General features: G+C 37.7%; 1 protein-coding gene across 1 annotated transcript; it reads left to right on the forward strand.

Moving 5' to 3' along the window:
• Nucleotides 1-18,664: 18,664 nt before the first annotated feature.
• On the forward strand, nt 18,665-19,761 carry LOC134204283 (omega-amidase NIT2-like). Its single transcript, XM_062679105.1, has 2 exons — nt 18,665-19,130; nt 19,215-19,761. The coding sequence occupies exons 1-2, from the start codon at nt 18,792-18,794 to the stop codon at nt 19,704-19,706; spliced, it is 831 nt and encodes a 276-aa protein (XP_062535089.1). The 5' UTR covers nt 18,665-18,791; the 3' UTR covers nt 19,707-19,761.
• The last annotated feature ends 379 nt before the right edge of the window (nt 19,762-20,140 follow it).

A 20,140-nucleotide genomic window follows, 5' to 3' on the forward strand; every position in this document is an offset into this window, starting at 1 on the left:
CTATTCATTAGCTACTGATGGAGAACTAAATATGAGATTTCATAATATGTAAATATTTATAAATCTCCTGGAATCAATAATTCCTGACATGTTTATTGCAAAAGTAAAGACGAACAATATCTTAGTTAGAACGGAGCGTATGAAATTCCTGCTAGTGTTCATGAATGTCTGGCTAATGGTAGGAAATATTTATTCACTCATCTACACTTTGAGGTTCACTGGCTGAACAACCAGCGGAAAGTCAATATAAACAGTTGAAGAAATTTAGAACTCATAATGCAAGAAAATGATCAAGAGAGGCAAATGTTGACATTTTCCTTCGTGCCTTATATGAATCAGATCCATTTTAAGCTCGATTTGGATAACGAGGAGACGTTGGAAAAAAATTTTCACTTAGTTATTCTTATGCCATGCGTAATTTTGTAATATTTGAAGATTTTCAAAAGTTCTTTATCTTCTAATACTTTAGATGAATTTATCTCATCTTCCATCGTTGATGGAATTGAAGAAAATATCATTGAAGACTTAAACCTTGACACAGAAAAAGAATGATGCTGTATATAACTTGTAGAAATCATGAAAACAAATCAAAAGTAATTCAAATAGTGTTGTTATTTAAATTAAAAGAATTTTGCTTTTCGGAAGAATGGAGCATTCTTACATTCCACAATGAATGTCCACATTTTTGAGAATATATTAATCTCATTTTTGAATAACTTGTACACGTAAAATGTCATGGGATTGCGATTTCTAATTTGCTAATACCCTTTTTCAAAAGTTATTTTCAATTCTGATTATTTGATTAACATTTAATGCTTTATGATCCTTCAGATCCTAGTACTTTGTCAAACAAATTGTTCTAAATACAAATTGTGAGGCATGAGAGTGAGAACAAAAAAATATCACGGAATGTCATGAAATTAATGTCATTTAACATGATCGCCGCCATAATGTCCATAAATTGCTGAACTTAGTTTTTGTACAGCCCCTTCCTTCTCCTTAAGAAAACGCACGAAATTTCAACTTCCCAAATAGGTTTGCTTTGTCACGTTAATCGAACCTATGAAAAAATAATTACGTAATTCATAGACGATCCCCAAAGGGGTTGGAAATTGTATATTCATGCTATTTCGACCATACACAGCTAAAACTAAGTGGAAAATCACTTTAAAAGTCCAATTTTATTTTTGACCGCTCGCTTGTATGGGGATCCCCCATAGTGCACCTGGATGAGCAGACTAAATCTGTCTAATTTTATTCTTCTTCATCCACCACCGCTGCCCTCGCTGCCTCAGTCTGAACTTCGAGCGATGCGATGAGCGATTGCATCCATCGCAACCGACACCACTGCATCCGACCATCATCAAGCACAAAATGACAAAAAATGCGCCCACTTCTTTCATGCATTATTGCAGACCCGCCGGCAGTTCTGTCGCTGGTGACTGCATGCTGTCGCTGTGTTGGTAAACACAGCGAACGAACGAACGAAACGTAATGACTCGCACACGACATGCACTGCTTCTTTTTATACACAAAGAAAATCTTCCAGTAGGCCCGAACATACCGTGACATACCGCATTCTGATGTCCGTGTTAGGAATGCACGGGATTGGTTACATATGAAATTTTTACTGGCTTTAACAAGAATTGAAATTTTCAATAGCTTATCGTTAATAATCTTAAGTTTCAATGAAATAGGCAAAATGGTGAAGAGTGTCCGAGTCGATTGATATATAAATCTTAAAAATCCATCGAAAGATAAAGGCGCTAGTAACGTTCAAAATCTTCCTTCCAGCGTAACGCTCTCCATTTCCAAAATCTAAATGACACCCAGTATAGTAAAGAAAGACGTAAGTCCTACGTCAAAAGCACGTCAGTGCGCGCTGCTGTCACAAACTGTAATGACTCGCACACGGCAGGCACTGCTTCTTTTATACACAAAGAAAATCTTCCGGTAGACCCGAAGGCCCGTGACATACCGCATTATGATGTCCGTGTTAGGAATGCACGGGATTGGTTACATATGAAATTTTTACTGGCTTTGACAAGAATTGAAATTTTCAATAGCTTATAGTTAATAATCTTGAGTTTCAATGAAATAGATAAAATGGTGGAGAGTGTCCGAGTCGATTGATATATAAATCTTCAAAATCCATGGAAAGATGAAGGCGCTATTAACGTTCAAAATCTTCCCTTCCAGCGTAACGCTCTCGATTTCCAAAAATCTAAATGACACCCAGTATAGTAAAGAAAGACGTAAGTCCTACGTCAAATAGAAAAAGAATCTTGCTCAAGCGCAATTTTCTGTAATGATGTGCACATCCACTAAAGACTTTAAAGAAATTATTGACACAATTAACGAAATGGCCAAGTACTTGAATATTAAAAAGCTAGCAATTGCAAGGAACAGTATTATTTTTCGAAGATAAATACTGAAGAGTTTAAATCATTATACAACCAATCTCACAACGAAGTCGACGTAATTATCTATACACCAGCGATAATTGTTTCAAACCAAAATGACATCAATCAAATAATTCTCGAGAACCATACATCCCCACTTGGAGGACATATTGGTACTACAAGATTATTGAATAAAATACGTAAAACATACTACTGGAAAAATATATGAAAATCTATCAACCAGTTCGTTAAGAACTGCATTGATTGTAAAAAGAAACAAACACACGGTACATACGAAAGAAAAATTCATTGAAACCACTACTCCCACGAAAGCATTTAATGTTGTGTCCATTGATACAATAGGCCCCATGACCAAAACTAAAAAAGGAAATAGATATGCATTAACACTACAATGTGATCTCACAAAGTATGTTATTGCTATACCTATACCTGATAAGCAAGCTCAAACATTAGCAAAAGCATTTGTTGAGCACTTTATACTCATATACGGATGCCCAATTTTAATTAAGACCGATTTAGGAACAGAATATAAAAATGAACTGTTCAATAATATATGTCAACTACTGTCAATTAACCACAATTTTTCTACAGCTTACCACCCCCAAACAGTTGGCGCCCTTGAACGCAATCATCGATGCCTTAATGAATATCTTCGACAATTCATTAACGAGCAACTCGATGATTGGGATTCTTGGCTTCAATTCTATACTTTCTGTTACAACACTACTCCCAACACTGAACATACATTCACGCCATACGAATTAGTTTTTGGTAATTTGGTAAATTATCCTCGAAGTTTAGTGAACCCCTCAAAAATCGATCCAGTTTATAACTTGACAATTATTATACAGAACTAAAATTTAAATTGCAATATGTAGCAAATAAGGCAAAAGAACTTTTAGTCAAATCTAAACATAGGAGAATAGCTAAACAAGCAGAAATAGCAAACCCCATAAATATTAAATTAGGAGAAAAAATACTTTTAAAAACTGAAAACAATAGAAAACTAGACAAAGTTTATAATGGACCTTTTGAAGTGATAGCAATAAGCCACCCGAATGTAAAAATCAAAAATTGCGAAACAAACGAACAAAAAACAGTGCATAAAAATAGAATTGTAAAACTTTAACAAACAAACTACGTTACACAAAATTGTATAGTAATTTTTAAAACATAGAAGGTGTTTGGTAACATTAACTTCAAAATTCAAATGATTTCTCTACGATCATCATTTTCCTTAAAAGGGGGAGATGTAGTGCATAAATTAGTTGAGTTGCATATTGCCAACAGATGTGGCACAGCAACAATAATTCCCATCGTCAAGGTCTTGCAACGTGGGCAAGAACACCCAAGTGCAATAGCCCATGTTGCAACCGCCAACGATGCTCTTTTCCCAAGCTCAATATTCCCAGGCTAAATGATTCTCGAATTTCACCTACCGACGGGTTGTCAACTGCAATATAATTTTAACGCATATCGATGTTACCATGCGCCTCCTATTTACCGATTCTCTCATTCTCTCGATTTGTCTCTGTGAAACCAATTATGTAGTTTAGAATTAAGGCTCAATAGATTTCTTAAACTTGAATAAAATTCATTCGTATCGCAACCAAATACGTTACGTTACGTATATAGAAGACCTATGTCTACTTGCGGTTAAGTTGAAAACATTACCCATTGCTCGTTTTTTCGATAGCAAGTCCAGTGACCAATGCATTGAGACTGAAATATCCTCAAAAGAGGAAATACCCTCAAGCACTTGATTCTTAAAAAGGCGCCATTATGCAGACAGCTAGATAAATATACAAAACCTGGCCTCGACTTTCACTGGCAACCTCGGATTCATCCTTGCTCCACTCAAGTACCGTCAGATATCTTGAAGGAGGCGAGTATCACCTGTTGGTTGCTCCCCTTTCGCTACCAAGAGTCTACCCACGCTCGCTTGTTCGGGATCAGTCGCAAGTTGTGGGAAAGGGCAGTCCAGTCACGGTTTTTTTTGACGTAGGACTTACGTCTTTCTTTACTATACTGGGTGTCATTTAGATTTTTGGAAATCGAAAGCGTTACGCTGGAAGGGAAGATTTTGAACGTTACTAGCGCCTTTATCTTTCTATGGATTTTTAAGATTTATATATCAATCGACTCGGACACTCTCCAGCAATTTGCCTGTTTCATTGAAACTTAAGATTATTAACGATAAGCTATTGAAAATTTCAATTTTTGTCAAATCCAGTAAAAATTTCATATGTAACCAATCCCGTGCGTTCCTAACACGGACATCAGAATGCGATATGTCACGGGCCTTCGGGTCTATCGGAAGATTTTCTTTGTGTATAAAAGAAGCAGTGTCTGCCGTGTGCGAGTCATTACAATTTGTGACAGCAGCGTGTACTGACGTGCTTTTTGCTCGCGCATTTTTTTGTTTCGTTCGTTCGTTCGCTGTGCACAGCGACATCATGCAGTCACCAGCGGTAGAACTGCCGGTGTGTCTGCGAATATGCATGAAAGAAGTGGGCGCATTTTTTTGTCATTCTGTGCTTGATGATGATCGGATGCAGTGGGGTCGGTTGCGATGGATACAATCGCCCATCGTATCGCTCGCAGTTCACGGCTTGAAGCCGATGATGGCTGAGGCAGCGAGGGCAGCGGTAGTGGATGAAGAAGAATAAAATTAGAAAGATTTGGTCTGCTCATCCAGGTGATTGGTTTCATAATCCACATGATCCCGGGATGGGTACGAGTCATGTCATATGACTAACCATTTGTTAAGTTGTGCTTGATACTAAACGACACGCACATTAAAACATGGTTATACTATAACAGTTCTGATTCCCCAGCAAACAAAAACAACTACAGTGATGAACATGAAAATTTGATTAAAATAATTACTTATTTGTTTGCAGAAGGCATTAGCAATTAGAGATGCACAATCAGCAATAGTGTTAATATACATTATAGATTAGAAAATTCGCTGTATTACTTGTAAATGTTTTAAAAAAGTTAACAAAAAACTATTTCCAAATGAATATTTAAATAAACTTTATCTTATTCTTGGTTGCGTTGCGTTGCGTTGCGTTGCGTTGCGTTGTAACGGAGTATTTCGTAGATTGCATACTGATAGTTGTCATGTATATTCTTTTTACCTTTCTTACCCCAATTGCTTATGGATTTCCATTTGGGATTCAATGGAAATCCAATTGGGGGTCCAAAATGATAAAACATGAAAGCTATCATTGCCGGCCACGCCCATCTTCTCCGTTACTAGGAAAGGGAAGGAAATGATGATATGACATCTACTTAACGAGAGGCCAGCGACTCACCGACGCCCTCATAGATGTCAAGGAATTGGATGGTGGGTAGGGTATGTGGTTTAGGAGTATCATTATAAGCAAATGATAGAAAATTTGTGGAAATACGTTGGAAGTGACTTTGCTAAGAAATTTATGTCACTCCATTATCCTTGTCGATGATTTTCCTCGGATGGGGCGAAGGTATTAGCCTTGCCCTGGCTAATAGCCTAGGTTTAAGCGCCTTTGCTCGCTCTCTGAAACGAAAAAAGAGCAAAAAGAAATTAAATTCCCCTTCCCCCCTGATATGATAATGATTTTGATTTTGTAAATCTGTTTTTTATGGCTTTTTCATTTTTTTTAATGCGGATCAGTATATTATAATAAAATATTGAATCATGGAGAGACCCGTAATCATTATCATTAACATGATTAGACGGAATATAACGTTTTCTTTTCAATATAATAAATTGATATAATAAATGTGGCGTCTCGATAAGCTTTACGAGTAAATCCCAGGATTGTAGATCGGGAGACAATAAGTTGGACTAATACATTAAACTTTGCTTCCTGGTCTTAGTGCTTCATTTTGTCACAATAGAATTTAGTTTGTGAGAATACTAGAATGATATAAAGAATACCAAGATTTTTTTATGTACAGGTTATCCGACTTGTCAATATGCCCAACTCAGCCATCTTGGATTTTTGTATGGAATTTATGCTCGTTTGTTTACGTTTTGCACTGAAAATGTATGTTCACCCCCGCGCTGGTTATTCCCATCTACTGACGAAGTCGGATAACCTGTACATAAAAAAATCTTGAAGAATACATCGGGAAACAATAATATGTACAGAGGGATAGAAGAATATATATAATGATAACAATAAATACATGCAATGAAAATAATTCGTATGATAGATTTAACGGATTATGTTGATATTTAATTTCATATTTAATTTATCAACCGCAATGAACTAAGGAAGTAATCCTTAAGTTTCGTCCTTTTTCGATGTGGACATTGCCTTTGCCTGAGGAACGCAATGACAAAAGCGAAAAATCGAATGTCTCTTACCTTTGCTCGGCTTACGACTAGAACATCTTACTGAATTAATTGGCAGCACCATCGTTTAAGATAAGAGTATTATAGTCCCCAAGCAGGTCTCCATCGGTTCTGTGACCAATTTCCCACTGACTAGTGAGCTATGGCTGCCGCACCATTACCAGCGATTACGGCGGACGTCATAAATCCAAAAGAAAAGAACTATCGGCAACTGCAGTGTTCGTAATGGATGTCATCAGGATCTTCTTTTCTTCTACATTTCCTGGATTTCGTACGCCAAAAAGATGCAAATCTGTGGCGTCTGTTGATGCTACAAATTTGATTCACACAAAAAATTACAAATTTTCAACTAGGTAAAACTGTCACACGCGAGGAAAAATTGCTTCCGTTTTCAACGACGCCTACTATGAAACTCCATAAACTTTATCTTATTCTTTGTTTTGCATTTTCTGAGAAATTGTATTATTAAACTTGACGTAGACTTATTAAACTTGACGTAGAGTTTGGAATCAAAACATTGAATAATTTTTCGTTGACGTATTAGCAGTACCTCCTCTATTTTAGTAGGGTTACTGCTCCTTGATCTGTTTCTTATTGTTGTGAGTTTTTTCAGCAGTAAGCACGCATGTTAGCAAAAAAAAAGCAACGAAATTGGTGCTGTATTTCTTTGTTTGGAAAACGGGACAGTTCCCCTAAAATAGCACATTTTGCCCAGGTCTTCAAATACTATCATTAATAAATATATATTATATGTCAGAAAAATAGAAACGCTTTATTGATTTTTCCTATATTTAATGTTCAAGGATTGCCAATTTTGTGTTTAGAAATTTAGTATTAAACCACTGATCATCAAATTATCACGCAGCAAACGTAAAGCACACTGCTTCTCACGGTGGACCACGACTCACTGCCTTACTCGGGTTGAAGCGTATCTGCGTCGCGCATTCCTCTCACCTCTACAACTCGGTCATCCTGCGGAGGTTCTGGTCCCCAGATCCGATACAGCTTCAGGTGACTTGCTGCCGTTGACGTCTTTTTCGGCCCATCTCCGCTATTTTTTCCACGTCATAACGATTGTTTGACTTCAGGTTGATTATTTTATACGGTACCAGGTATTCGGCCGCATACTTCTTACCTGGACCAAATTGCGTTCGTTTGATCGCAACCACATCACCGATTTGATAGGTAGGTGCCTTCTTTGTACGCAGGTTATAAAATCGTTGTTGCTCACCCTGAGCCTTTTCAATCGCTGTCCTAGCTTTTGCTCTGATATCGCTCCGCTGTTCATCAAACTGGGTCAGCCTTATCTCCTCCAACAATTCACACAGACGAACATCTCCTTCGTGGCGCATTTGTACCCCAAACATGGCTTCGAAGGGTGACACACTCGTGCTTTGGTGGACACTTGCATTTATCCAACGCTGTATATTCGCCACGTGTTTGTACCATTTCGTCGTATCATTCACACTAAGCTTCGTGAGCATCGCCAAAATCACTTGATTCACTCGTTCGACCTGTCCGTTCCCTCTCGGTATTCCGGTAGTGATCTCCACATGTTCGATGCTTTGACCTTCGCAATAGTTCTTAAAGTCATTAGAGGTAAAAGCTGCTCCCTTGTCACTGATGATTCTTCGTGGGTTACCAAACATTTCACTCTGATTCTTCAATCTTTGTATCACTTCGTGGGCGTTAGTCGTTTTAGTTGGGTAAATCCAGGTGTATTTCGTGAAGGCATCGACAACAACGAACAGATACTTATACAGCTTCTCGGTGATATCCATCGGTCCCAGATGGTCCACGTGGTACGTATCGAACGGCACATCTCCTTTTGGGATCGGAGCTAGCAGCCCATCAACTTTTCCTCGCTTCCGATTAGCCAAAATGCACTTCACACAACATTCGACCAGTCTCTTCGTTTTATCATTGAGATTAGGAATGTGATAGTCACGTTTAACAACTTCTTCAAGCTTTCGCGCGCCGAAATGACCATTTTCATGAGCTCTTCTGATCACCTCGCTTTGCAGTTCGGATGGAACTACAATCACTTCTCGCCCATCAACCAACTTCATCATCAGGTCATTATTTACGAAATAGTCATCAAAAGTTTGATTCTTCAACAACTCTGTTATCGCCATTAGTTTCTCATCACGTTTTTGTGCATTTTTAATCATTTCCACAATAGGGTCGCTCGACGTCAGCATCACTGGCGCTCGACTCAGCGCATCCACATGCTTCATCCTAGTTCCAGCTCGATGTTCCACGGTGTATATAAATTCCTCCAAAAGCATGGCCCACCTCGCCACGCGCGCTCCTAACTGCTTTGTTTTCAGCGTATGTTTAAATGCCGCACAATCGGTCACTATTTTGAATGGAACTCCCAACAAGTACACACGAAATCTCTCACCACTGCCAACACTTCCAAATGGAACGCACTGTAATTCTTCTCCGCACTTGTTGTTTGCTGGCTCATATAATACACAGGGTGCATCTTGCCGTCATCTGAAGAAGCACTGCACCATAACTTTCTTTGGAAGCATCAGTATGCACCTCCGTTTCAGCATTCGGATCATAAATCTTCAATACAGGATTCGACACTAGACACTGCTTAAGCGAATGGTAACTATGACGCTGGCTTTCACCGAACTCGTATCGGGCATCTTTCTTCAGCAAGGATGTTAGCGGCCTCGCAAGCATTGCATACTCCGGAATGAACTTACGAAAGTAACTCGTGAGTCCAACGAAACGCTGCAACTCTTTCACATTGGAAGGTTCACGGTAATATTGCACTGCGCGAATCTTCGTTGGGGATATACGATAACTACCGTCGCTGATCACATATCCTAGGTAGTCCACTTCATTTTTCAAAAACTGAGATTTCTTCCAATTAAACTGAATTCCATTCTCGGCAGCCACTTTCAAAACTTCTTCTAGTACCGCAATGTTTTCTTCTTCGGTTTCGGATGGAATTATCGCATCATCCACGTAAACCATCAAGCGATCACTTTTAATCAGGTCACGGAAAACATCGGCCACAAACCGACTGAAGCTCGCCGGACTGTTACATAATCCGAAAGGGGTCTTCACAAACTCGTACTGCCCCGCATGAGTCACGAAACTAATGTATTTCTGAATCGATTTCTCCACAGGCACATGAAAAAACGAGTTCTTCAAATCGAGTGTGGTAAACACTTTCGCTTTCTTAAGTTTATCCACCTGGTCTTCAATGTTTCTCATCGGAAAACAATCTTTCACAACTTTCTGATTCAACTGTCGATAATCCACACACACTCTCATAGATCCGTTCTTCTTTGGTGCTAGTGTAACGGGACTAGCATATTCACTGTTGCTCTCTCTTATAATACCCGCCACTCGACACTTTATCTTCGAATTCCTCCTCCAATGCAGCTCGTAATGTATCCCAGCTAGTGAGTCCAGACGTGCTATTCACGAACAGTTGTGCTGTCCCTTTTAGAAACCGTCGACCGTAAACTCACACGTTTTTTCGAAATCTTCCAACCACTCAAACACATTGCGATCGGAACCTTCACCGGAAAACTTTTCGAGAGAATCACCGATACCATGGAAATTGAACTGCATCGGCCGAGCGTTTTTGTCCTCGTTACTCGAATTCATGTCGTCACGGTTTCTCGAATTGTTCCGTGTGGATGTTGGAATTTTAGGATCATCAGCATTTATTACTGTTTCATCCTAGATCACACTATTTTCCAGAAGCCTTCGCACTAGAGCCTCTTTTTTGCCACTGGTGGACAAATTTCTCATCACACACAGTTCACGTAGTTCATTATTCGTTCGTCGAGCTGCTCTTTATTTTCGGACATCGTTTTATGAACTTGTCAAACGATCACACAAACATTTCTCACTTCTCGCAGGGGAAGTTATTCTTTCCCATCTACTTCTTTCTCTCAGTAGTGGTGAAATTTCGCTTCGTTCACACAGCTCTCCAAGTGGAGATTTCTCTTCTCGCACACCACAGTTAGCTTCACAACATGGCGTCATGAGCTGAATCACCAATTGTCCACAACTTTTGAATTCGAAACACAGGGAGGGCAATCCTGGTTGAGCCCCCATGTAAGAAAAATAGAAACGCTTTTTGATTATTCCTATATTTAATGTTCAAGGATTGCCAATTTTGTGTTGAGAAAGTTAGTATTAAACCACTGATCATCAAATTATCACGCAGCAAACGTAAAGCACACTGCTTCTCACGGTGGACCAAGACTCACTGCCGTACTCGGGTTGAAGCATATCTGCGTCGCGCATTCCTCTCACCTCTACATATATATATATATATATATATATATATATATATATATATATATATATATATATATATATATATATATATATATATATATATATATATATATATATATATATATATATATATATATATATATATATATATATATATATATATATATATATATATATATATATATATACATATATATAAATGACCTACAATTGCTTGAGTAAATAAGGGCTTAATAGTTAGAAACAAAGCAATTCTAATTATGTATTTAATTATTAGTTTTATTTCCAGAGGTTTTGAATAAACAAATTGCTAATAATTCTACACAGCATGGAAGTTGTCGTTTCCAATATCAATATCTATAATCAAACTCCATAGATGCAAAAGTAAGAAGTTAAATGTAAATACGTTACGTTTATACAAGTCCTACGTCTACTCGCAGTTATGTTGAAAACATTACTCATTGCTCGTTTTTTGCTAGCAGGATCAATCAGATGCTAATGTACAAACTATTCGAAGGAATAAAACCTGACATCGACAGATTCATGCGATACTGACGCAATTCAAAATTTAACGATTTTCACAACAAACATTTAATTATGAGTTGCGCAATCTTAAATAATTTTATTAACATGAATATTTATTCAATACTAGTTGACCCGACAGACGTTGTCCTGCATAGTAGGCGAAAATGCGCGTGCACTGGCCATGTAAAATTTCCATACGAATCCTGATTTTAGTTTTTCATTATTTACTCAACCTAACTCGTGATTTTGCATGTGGAAATATCATATAATCCCGTCGGAAACGATGACAAACATACTTTCTGAAGGGATGAAGATAATCCATCCAGCCATTTTCGAGTTATGCGGATACGAACACAGACCATTTCATTTTTATTTATAGAGATTTATTGAATATCAATAGGATTATTTTACTATTTGATAAAACTAATTATCGGAAAAATGTGATGTATTAAGGAATATTGAACAAAATGTTTTAGGGACAAAAATTAGAAAGAACAAAACGTTAGAAGAGACAGAAGGTCGGAATGGACAAGAGGTCGAAAGGGACAAAGGGTCGGAAAGGAGGAAAGGTTGAAAAAGACTTCGGTTTTTTTTCTTTACTTTTTCTTCTTACCTTCTCCTTCCTTCATTCTTCACACTTATTTCTTATCTCTTCAACTTTTTCACAATCTTTAACACTTCTTCCTTCTTTCTTCCTTTCATCTCTTTCCTTCCTTTTTATTCCTTCCTTATTCTTCCTCCTTTCTTTCTTTTTCCTTCTTCCTTCCTCTTTCTCCCTTCTCCTTTTTCCCTTCTTTCTTTTTTCTTCTTCTATCTTTCTTTTTCCATCTTCCTTCTTTGTTCTTCATTTTTCTTTCAACATCCTTCCTTCTCTTTTCTACATTTCTCCTTCTTTCGTCTATCTTTTTCCTTATCCCTTATTTTTTTCCTTTTTTCTTTCTACCATATTCCATATTTCTTCTTTTTTATTCCTTCTTACTTCTACTTCTTCCTTCTCTCTGCTTCCTACTTTCTTCTTCTTTATTTCTGCTTCGTTCCACCTATTTTGTTCTTCTTTTTCCTTTTTCATTCTTCCTTATTTTTTCCTCCTACCTCAATCCGGTTTTCTTATTTTTTCTTCCTTTCTTCTTCTTCGTTCTTTTTCCATCATCTTTCTTCCTTTTTCCTTATTTATTCTTCCTGCATCATTCCTTTTTCTTTCTCCCTTTTTCCATCTTTCATTATTCTTTCTTTTCCTTCTTCCTACTTCCTGCTTCTTCTTTCCTTCTCCTTTCGTCCTTCTTCCCTCCTTTCTCCTCTATCTGCTTTTTACTTTCATCCATTTCCTTCTTCCTCTTCCATTTCCATCTACTTACATCTTTCTTATTTCGTATTCCTTCTTAATTCTTCCTTTCTTCTTCTTTCTTCCTTATTCCTTTTCCTATTTTCGATCTTACATATTCCTCCTACCTTCTTTCTTTTCCTTCTTCCATCTCCCTTTTTCTTTCTTTCTTTATCCTTTTATCTTCTTCCTGCTTTATTTTCCTTCCTTCCTTCTCGTGCTTCCTTTCCTTTGTCCTTCTTCTTTATTTCCTTTTCCTACTTTCTTTTTATCCCTTCCTTCTTCTTCCATTCCTTCTCTTTCCTTTTTTCTTCTTCCTTCTTTAAATTTTCGTTTTTTTTTCTTTTTTCTTTCTTCGTCTACTCTCTACCTTCTTCTTTCTTTCCTTTTCCTTCTTTCAGCTTCCTTCTTATTTTTCTTCCTTCCTTCTTTCTTCTTTTTTTCTTTCTTCTCCCTACATCCTTCTTCCATATTTCTTCTTTTTCCTTCCTTCTCCATAATCATTCTTTTATCTTCCTTTTTCCTTCTTCCTCCATCCTTCTTCTTTCTCCCTTAATCATTTTTCCATCCACCTTCTTCCTTCTTACTTCTTCCTTCTTCCCCTTATTCCAACTTCCTTTATCCCATTTATTTTTTCTTCTTCCTTTTCTTTCCTTCTTGTTCCTTCCTTTCTCATTTCTCCCCTCTTCCTTGTTCTTTCGTCTTTCTTTCTTCTTCCTTTTTTTCTTCTTCCTTTTCCATCCTCTTTGTTCATCTTCCTTATTTAGCTCCCTTCTTCTTTCTTTTTTTTCTTTCACTTTCTTCCATCATCCTTCCTCCTTCTTCCTCCTGTCTTCTTATTTTACCCTTGTTCTTTCTTCCTTCTCCCTTCTTCCTCCTTCCTTCTTTCTTCTTCCTTTTTTCCTTCTTCCTTCATTCTTCTTTATTTCTTCCGTCTTCCGTCCTTCCTATTTTCTTCTTCCTTCTGCCTTCTTCTTTCTTCTTTTTTTATTTTCCTTCTTCCATCTTTCTTCCTCTTTCTTCCTTTTTCCGTTTTTCTTCATCCACCCCTCTTCATTCTTTTTTTTTCTTCTTCTTCCTTCTTTCTTCTTTGTTCTTATTTTTTCATTCTTCTTTTTTTCCGCTTCCTTTTTTTCTTTTTTTTTGCATCTTTCTTCTTTCGTATTGCTTTTTAATTCTTCCTTTTTTCTTTTCCTTTTTTCAATCTCCCTTCTTCCTTTTCCTTTTTCCATCTTCCCTTTTCTTTCTTCCTATTCGTCCTTAGATCTTTCTATCTCAATCTTCTTATTTTCTTTCTTCTTCTTTCTTTTTCGTTTCTTCGTCCTTTTTCCTTATTCCTTCTTTCTCTTCCTTCCTTCCTTCTTTCTTTTCCTTTGCCTTTCTTCTTTATTTGCTTTTCCGTCTTCTTTTTTTCTTTTCTTTCCTTCCTTCTACGTTCATTTTCTCTTAATCCTTTATCTTTCTCCCTGCTTTATTTTTCATTTTCGTTTTTTTACCTTCTCATTTTTTCCTCTTTTCTCTTCTTTCTCCTTTTTCTTCCTTCCTTCTTATTTCCCTTCCTTCCTTCTTTCTTCTCTTTTCTTTCTTCTCCCTATTTCCTTCTTCCATATTTCTTCTTTTTCCTTCCTTCTCCATCTTCATTCTTTTTCCTTCTTTCTTCTCCCTTCTTACTTCTTCCTTCTTTTTTCTTCCTTTTTCTTTCTTCCTTCTTCCCTCTTCCTTCTTCCTTCTTACGTCTTCCTTCTTCCTTTTCCCTTCTTCCTTCTTCCTTCTTTGTTTTTCCTTCATCCTTCTTCCTTCTTCCTTTTTCCATCTTCCTTTTTACTTCTTCCTTCTTCTTTCTTCCATCTTCATTCTTGCTGCTTTAATATTTTTTCCTTCTTCTTTCTTCCATCTTCCTTTGTTACTTTTACCTTTTTTCTTCTTCCTTTGTTCTTTCTTCTTTCTAATTTTCTCCTTCTTTCTCTACCTTCTTTCTTCTTCAACTTTCTTTATACTGTTTACCTTTTTCATTCTCTCTTTTCTTTCCTTCTAGTTCCTACCTTTGTTTCTTCTTTTTTCTTTCTCGTTTCTTCTCTCTTCCTTGTTCTTTCGTCTCTCTTCCTTCTTCTTTCTTTTTTTCTTCTTTCTTTTCCATCTTCCTTATTCATCTTCCTTCTTTTTCTTCCTTCTTCTTTCTTTTTTTCTATCCGCTTCTCCATCATCCTTCCTACTTCTTCCTTCTTTCTTCTTATTTCATCCTTCTTCTTCCTTCCTTCTCCCTTCTTCCTCCTTCCTTATTTCCTTTTTCTTCTTTCTTCTTAATTTTTCTTTCTACCCTCATTCTTCTTTTTTTCTTCCTTCTTCCATCTTCCGTAGGCCGTACACAAATTACGTAAGTAGTTTTTCTTGGTTTTCAAACCCCCTCTTCCCCCCATGTGAGATTTTCCCCATACAAATCGTTTTTTATTTATATGCATCGTAAGAAAATGGCAGACCCCCCTCGGAAGTGCTTACGTAATTAGTGTACGACCCTGAATCTTCTCCTTTCTTTCTCAAACCTTTTTTTTCTTGTTTCTTCTTTCTTCTTTCTTTATATTCCTTCCTTTCTTTTGTTTCTAGTTTCTTCTTTTTTCCTTTTTCCTTCTGCTTATTTCTTCTTCCCTCTTCCCTCTTCCTTCTTCCTTGTTCCTTCTTCCTTCTTCCTTCTTTGTTTCTACTTCCTTCTTTTTCTTCATTCTTCTATCTTCCTTCTTTTCTTCCTTTCTTTCTTCTCCGTTCTTCTCTTCTTCTTCTTTCTTTTTTTCTCCTATTCTATGTCCTTCTCCCCTCTTTCTTATTCCTTCATCTTTTTTCGCTTCCTTCTTTCATCTTCTTTCTTCCTTCTTTCTTCTTACTTGACCTTCTTATTTCTTTCTTTCTCTTTATTCCTTCTTCCTGTTGTATACTTAGCATTATTTATAGCTATAGTGTTGCCTCAATTAATTACCATTGTAATAGTTTTATAGTGAGCAGGTAGCTCATCACATGCTCACTATCAAACTATTACAATGCTCTCTTTCCTTACCGACCGTCGACCGGTGCAGACGCACAAGCACAATTTTATTAATAAATTAGCAATCCATAGTTTATTTGAAATTAGTCTCGCGTGTGTTTCATTGTCGTTTTCCCACACTTCACTTCCTTTGTCCTTCCTCCTTCTCCCTTATTCCTTATTACTTCTTCCTATTTTCTTCTTTGTTCTTCCTTTTTCCTCTTCCTTCTTTCTTCATCCTTCTTCCGTCTTCCATCTCCCTTTTTCTTTCTTCCTTCTCCTTTCTTTCTTCTTTCTTCTTCCTCTTTCTTCCTCGGTCTTCGACCTTCGCTCTCCTTATACTTTCTCCCTTCTTTTTTCATTCTTCTTCCTTCTTCCATCTTCCTTCTTCCTTATCCCTTTTTCCTTCTTCCTTTTTCTTCCTTTCTTATTTTTTCCTCCTTCTTCATTGTTCTTCCTACCAACCTTCTTTTTTCTACCTACTTCTTTTTTTTATTCCTTTTTCTTGCTCCTACTTCCACATTTCTATTTCTTTTTACTTTCGTATTCGCTCTTTTTACCCTGCTTTTCTTCTTTCATATTTCTTTTGCCTTCTTCCTTTTTACTTCTTCTATGCACTTTTTTCCTTCTTCTTTGTTCCTCATTCCTCATTATTTCCTTTTCCTTTTTCCTACTTTCTTCTCACATGTTTAATTTTCTTATTTGCTTCTTCTTTCTTCCATATTCGTTCTTCCTTCTTCGTTCTACCATCTTCTTTCTACCTTATTCTTCTTCTTCCCTTTTCTTTCTTCCTTCTTCCTTTTTCTTTCTTCCTTCTTACTTTTTCCTCTTTCTTTTCTCTTCATTTCTCCATCTTGTTTACTTTACACCATTTTCTTTTTCTTTCTATCTCTTCCTGATTCTTCTTCCTTCTTTTCTGCGTTTTGCACTTTTTAACCAATTTTCCCTTTTCGTCCTTTTTCTCTTTTTAACGTTTGTTTTTCGACTTTTTCTCATAGATTCGAACAAAATTGCGAAATATTAATTAAAACGAGATGAATAAAGGGTTACTGCTCCTGGACTTCATCTTATAGCTACAATATCCCATCCCATTATTTCATATTTTTTTTCAGCAGTGAGCACGCATGTTAGCAAAACGACGAAATTAGTATTTCTTTGTTTCGCGATGAGATGAATATAGGGCAGACAACCATTTGGGCAGGACCCCCTATTCCCGTCAGCAACGTTCATTACTCGAGTGCATTACAACCGAATTACTTGTTTTTAGCACATGATTAGTTTCTGTCGATATCTAGTGATGTACAAACAATCAAGTCATTTGGTTGGAACGCGGTCGAGTTATTAACGTTACGGACGGGAATAGGGGGTGCTGCCCAACCCGCTCCCTATGTTCAGTGGGATGGAAATCCGAGCAGTTCTCCTATTTTTGCAATTCCTGATCATAATACCTCGTTGGATAATCGTACTACTTGTGCTGAAAAAATCATCTTTTTGCAATTTGTTGCACAAATTACTATTTCTTAGTCATGTTTTAATGAGCGATATTATTTTACTCAACAATCGAGCATACTTTCCCTATACTAAACGTATATGTATTAACCAAGATCTCAGCATTCCAACAAGCATATTGTTTATCGAGATCTCAATAAAAGTGATGTTTCGGTCGCTGAAATCTGGAAAATATTCTGCAAAGAATCAGTACTGAACGAAATTCATGCGGAAGATTAATTTAAAAAAAACCACTTAGTTATACCGGTACTAGATTTTATTTATCCATTGCCTTTATTCGGTGGGCTCAGGTGTGTGACTCATTGTCATCACTGATGATTGGTCATTGCCGAGGTCTACGGCTCTATCAACGCTCCAACAACGATGACAACAGCAGATTCCCACAGATACACTTTCCAACTATTCCTTTCTCATGACGGAGATGCCGTGGATTCCTCAGTCTTTAGTAGCAATGAATACCGAACCTATTTTCTTCACCTAATCTTGAATTGACTGTGCGGATGTGCTCGTTACCGTCATTGGCCTTGAATTCATTGAACTCCAAAGCATCTACGTACAGTGAGAATAGCTTTCTAATCCCAATCAATTGAAGAGCTGTGCATATTTGTTCTTTCTCGGCCAAGCACGATTAGCAACTACGAAATGTATAGTCAATGGAGGTAAGATAAGCTTAGCGAGTGGTACGCATCTATATCGCAGCCATGTGCATATGAGAAAACTCGATCAAGAGGTTACTGCGGAATTTAACTACTGACATTAAATTAAACATAACTGATCGGCACTTGTATAGTATAGGGATAATATGTATTCATTATGTCATTGCGACAACCTATATTCGACTTCGATGAGATAAGCTGACATACAAACGTGTTTCGGAGCTGTTTTGAATTTGAAGAACACAAAATCAAAAATAGTTCACTTCTCCCTACTGTTTGCGCTGTATTATGCATCAATCGTTTCCGCTCATCCGTATCTGCCGGCTATTTACAATCACAAGATCAAAACAAATCAAAAACTCTTCTACCACCTACCGTTTACCATCCGCTGTCGATCTCATATCAGCACACAGAAGCAATAGTATTTTAGTGATGACCGCGTTAATGAATCCACTACTCGCGAAAACGCGATTCTCCTTGAGAGAATGAATCCTTTATAAATAACCGTCATGTACACAGCTGATGATGGAAAGCCAACTATGTAAATCGTTATCAGTGCTTGCCAGCACAACCGACCATGCATTTGGGATGATCACCTCACCTACATTCGACTCGGATTCAGTGGGTCATCGCACAATCAAGCGAGCGAGAACTCCATCCAGGCGGTCATTGAAATCCGTTCGGTAAGTGCCAGTAGTGAGCTCGCACTTGCATCGTCAGGATGGTCATCAAAATAGCGCTGATTCAGTTGAAGATCGCTGTACCCAAGGAGAAAGCCCTGAAGAATGCAGTCGACTTGATTCGGATTGCCAAAAAGGAAAAGGGAGCAAATGTGGTGGTACTACCGGAGAGCTTTAACTGTCCGTACAGTGAAAGAAATTTTATGGCAAATGCCGAGGAGATACCTCAAGGTGAGACAAGTCAGGCGTTGAGCAAAGCGGCGCGAGACTTTGGTGTCCACGTCGTGGGAGGATCTATTGTGGAAAAATGCTGTGGAAAGCTGTATAACACATGTACCGTCTGGGGACCGGACGGAGAGTTGGTGGCAAAGCATCGTGAGGTGAGTTCAGAGCTTTGTTTGATATCCACTGCTGTGCGGCAATTTTAATACTGATCATGTTTTCAATGCGTGACCTTGGGACAGGTTCATCTCTGCAACACAAACATCCCAGGAAAGTTGGAGATGGAAGAAAGCAAAGTTTTTACGGCGGGTGATAGCTACACAACATTCTGCGTAGGCGAGACCAAAATCGGGCTTGGCATTTGCTGGGACATACGTTTTCCGGAATTCGCCAATGCCTACCGTAAAAAGGGATGCGATCTACTCATATACCCGGCAGTTTATGACGTCTACACAGGGGAACTTCATTGGGAATTGCTTGCCAGATCTCGTGCCTTGGACAATCAAGTGTTTGTGGCATTATGTGCCCCTGCGAGAGATTCGCATGCTGAACTGATTCCTTACGGTCATTCGATGGTCGTGGATCCTTGGGGAAGAGTGATCCAAAAGGGAACGGATTTTCAAGAAATCGTCGTTGCCGACTTAGTGCTCAGGACGTTGCCAGAAGTTAGAGGTCAAATTCCAGTGCTCAAACAGAAGAGAGACGATTTATATGAACTTGTTGTGAAAAAGTAATCGTGATAATTGAACACCGGTTGATAATAAATAGTTTACTTTTAGTACAATCAAACGGCATCTGTGAGTCTTCGAAGAAAGGCCATGCAATGAGAGTAATCGAGTTTGGGGCTACTGATGTGTCATCAATGTGCGCAGTCAATGTAGAACTGGTTTTGGTATTACAATAAACAAACGAAAGTGATAATGCGGTAACTGAAGCAAAGTTGTGCATGATGGAAAAATTATGTTACCATTGGAATACCGAATGACTAAAGCGTGTCTGTGTGATGGTTTTTCTGTGGGATTAGAGAAGTCTTTATCGCAAGCATAGGTTAGTTTCTTGACCATACTGAAACATAATATTTATGCTTACTGCGTGATTGATGATGGACAACTGATGTGAAAGTTTATATAAGGGATCGCAATGTGAGTGCTCAGCAACCCGAGCAGGA

The sequence above is a fragment of the Armigeres subalbatus genome, unplaced genomic scaffold (genome assembly GCF_024139115.2).
Source record: "Armigeres subalbatus isolate Guangzhou_Male unplaced genomic scaffold, GZ_Asu_2 Contig507, whole genome shotgun sequence".
NCBI classification, from domain to species: domain Eukaryota; kingdom Metazoa; phylum Arthropoda; class Insecta; order Diptera; family Culicidae; genus Armigeres; species Armigeres subalbatus.

Excerpts from the sequence above, each read along its gene's own strand:
- LOC134204283 (XM_062679105.1), top strand. The coding sequence starts at position 18,792 with ATGGTCATCAAAATAGCGCTGATTCAGTTGAAGATCGCTGTACCCAAG. Across the intron at positions 19,131-19,214 it reads TGGTGGCAAAGCATCGTGAG|GTTCATCTCTGCAACACAAA; the intron begins GTGAGTTCAGAG and ends ACCTTGGGACAG.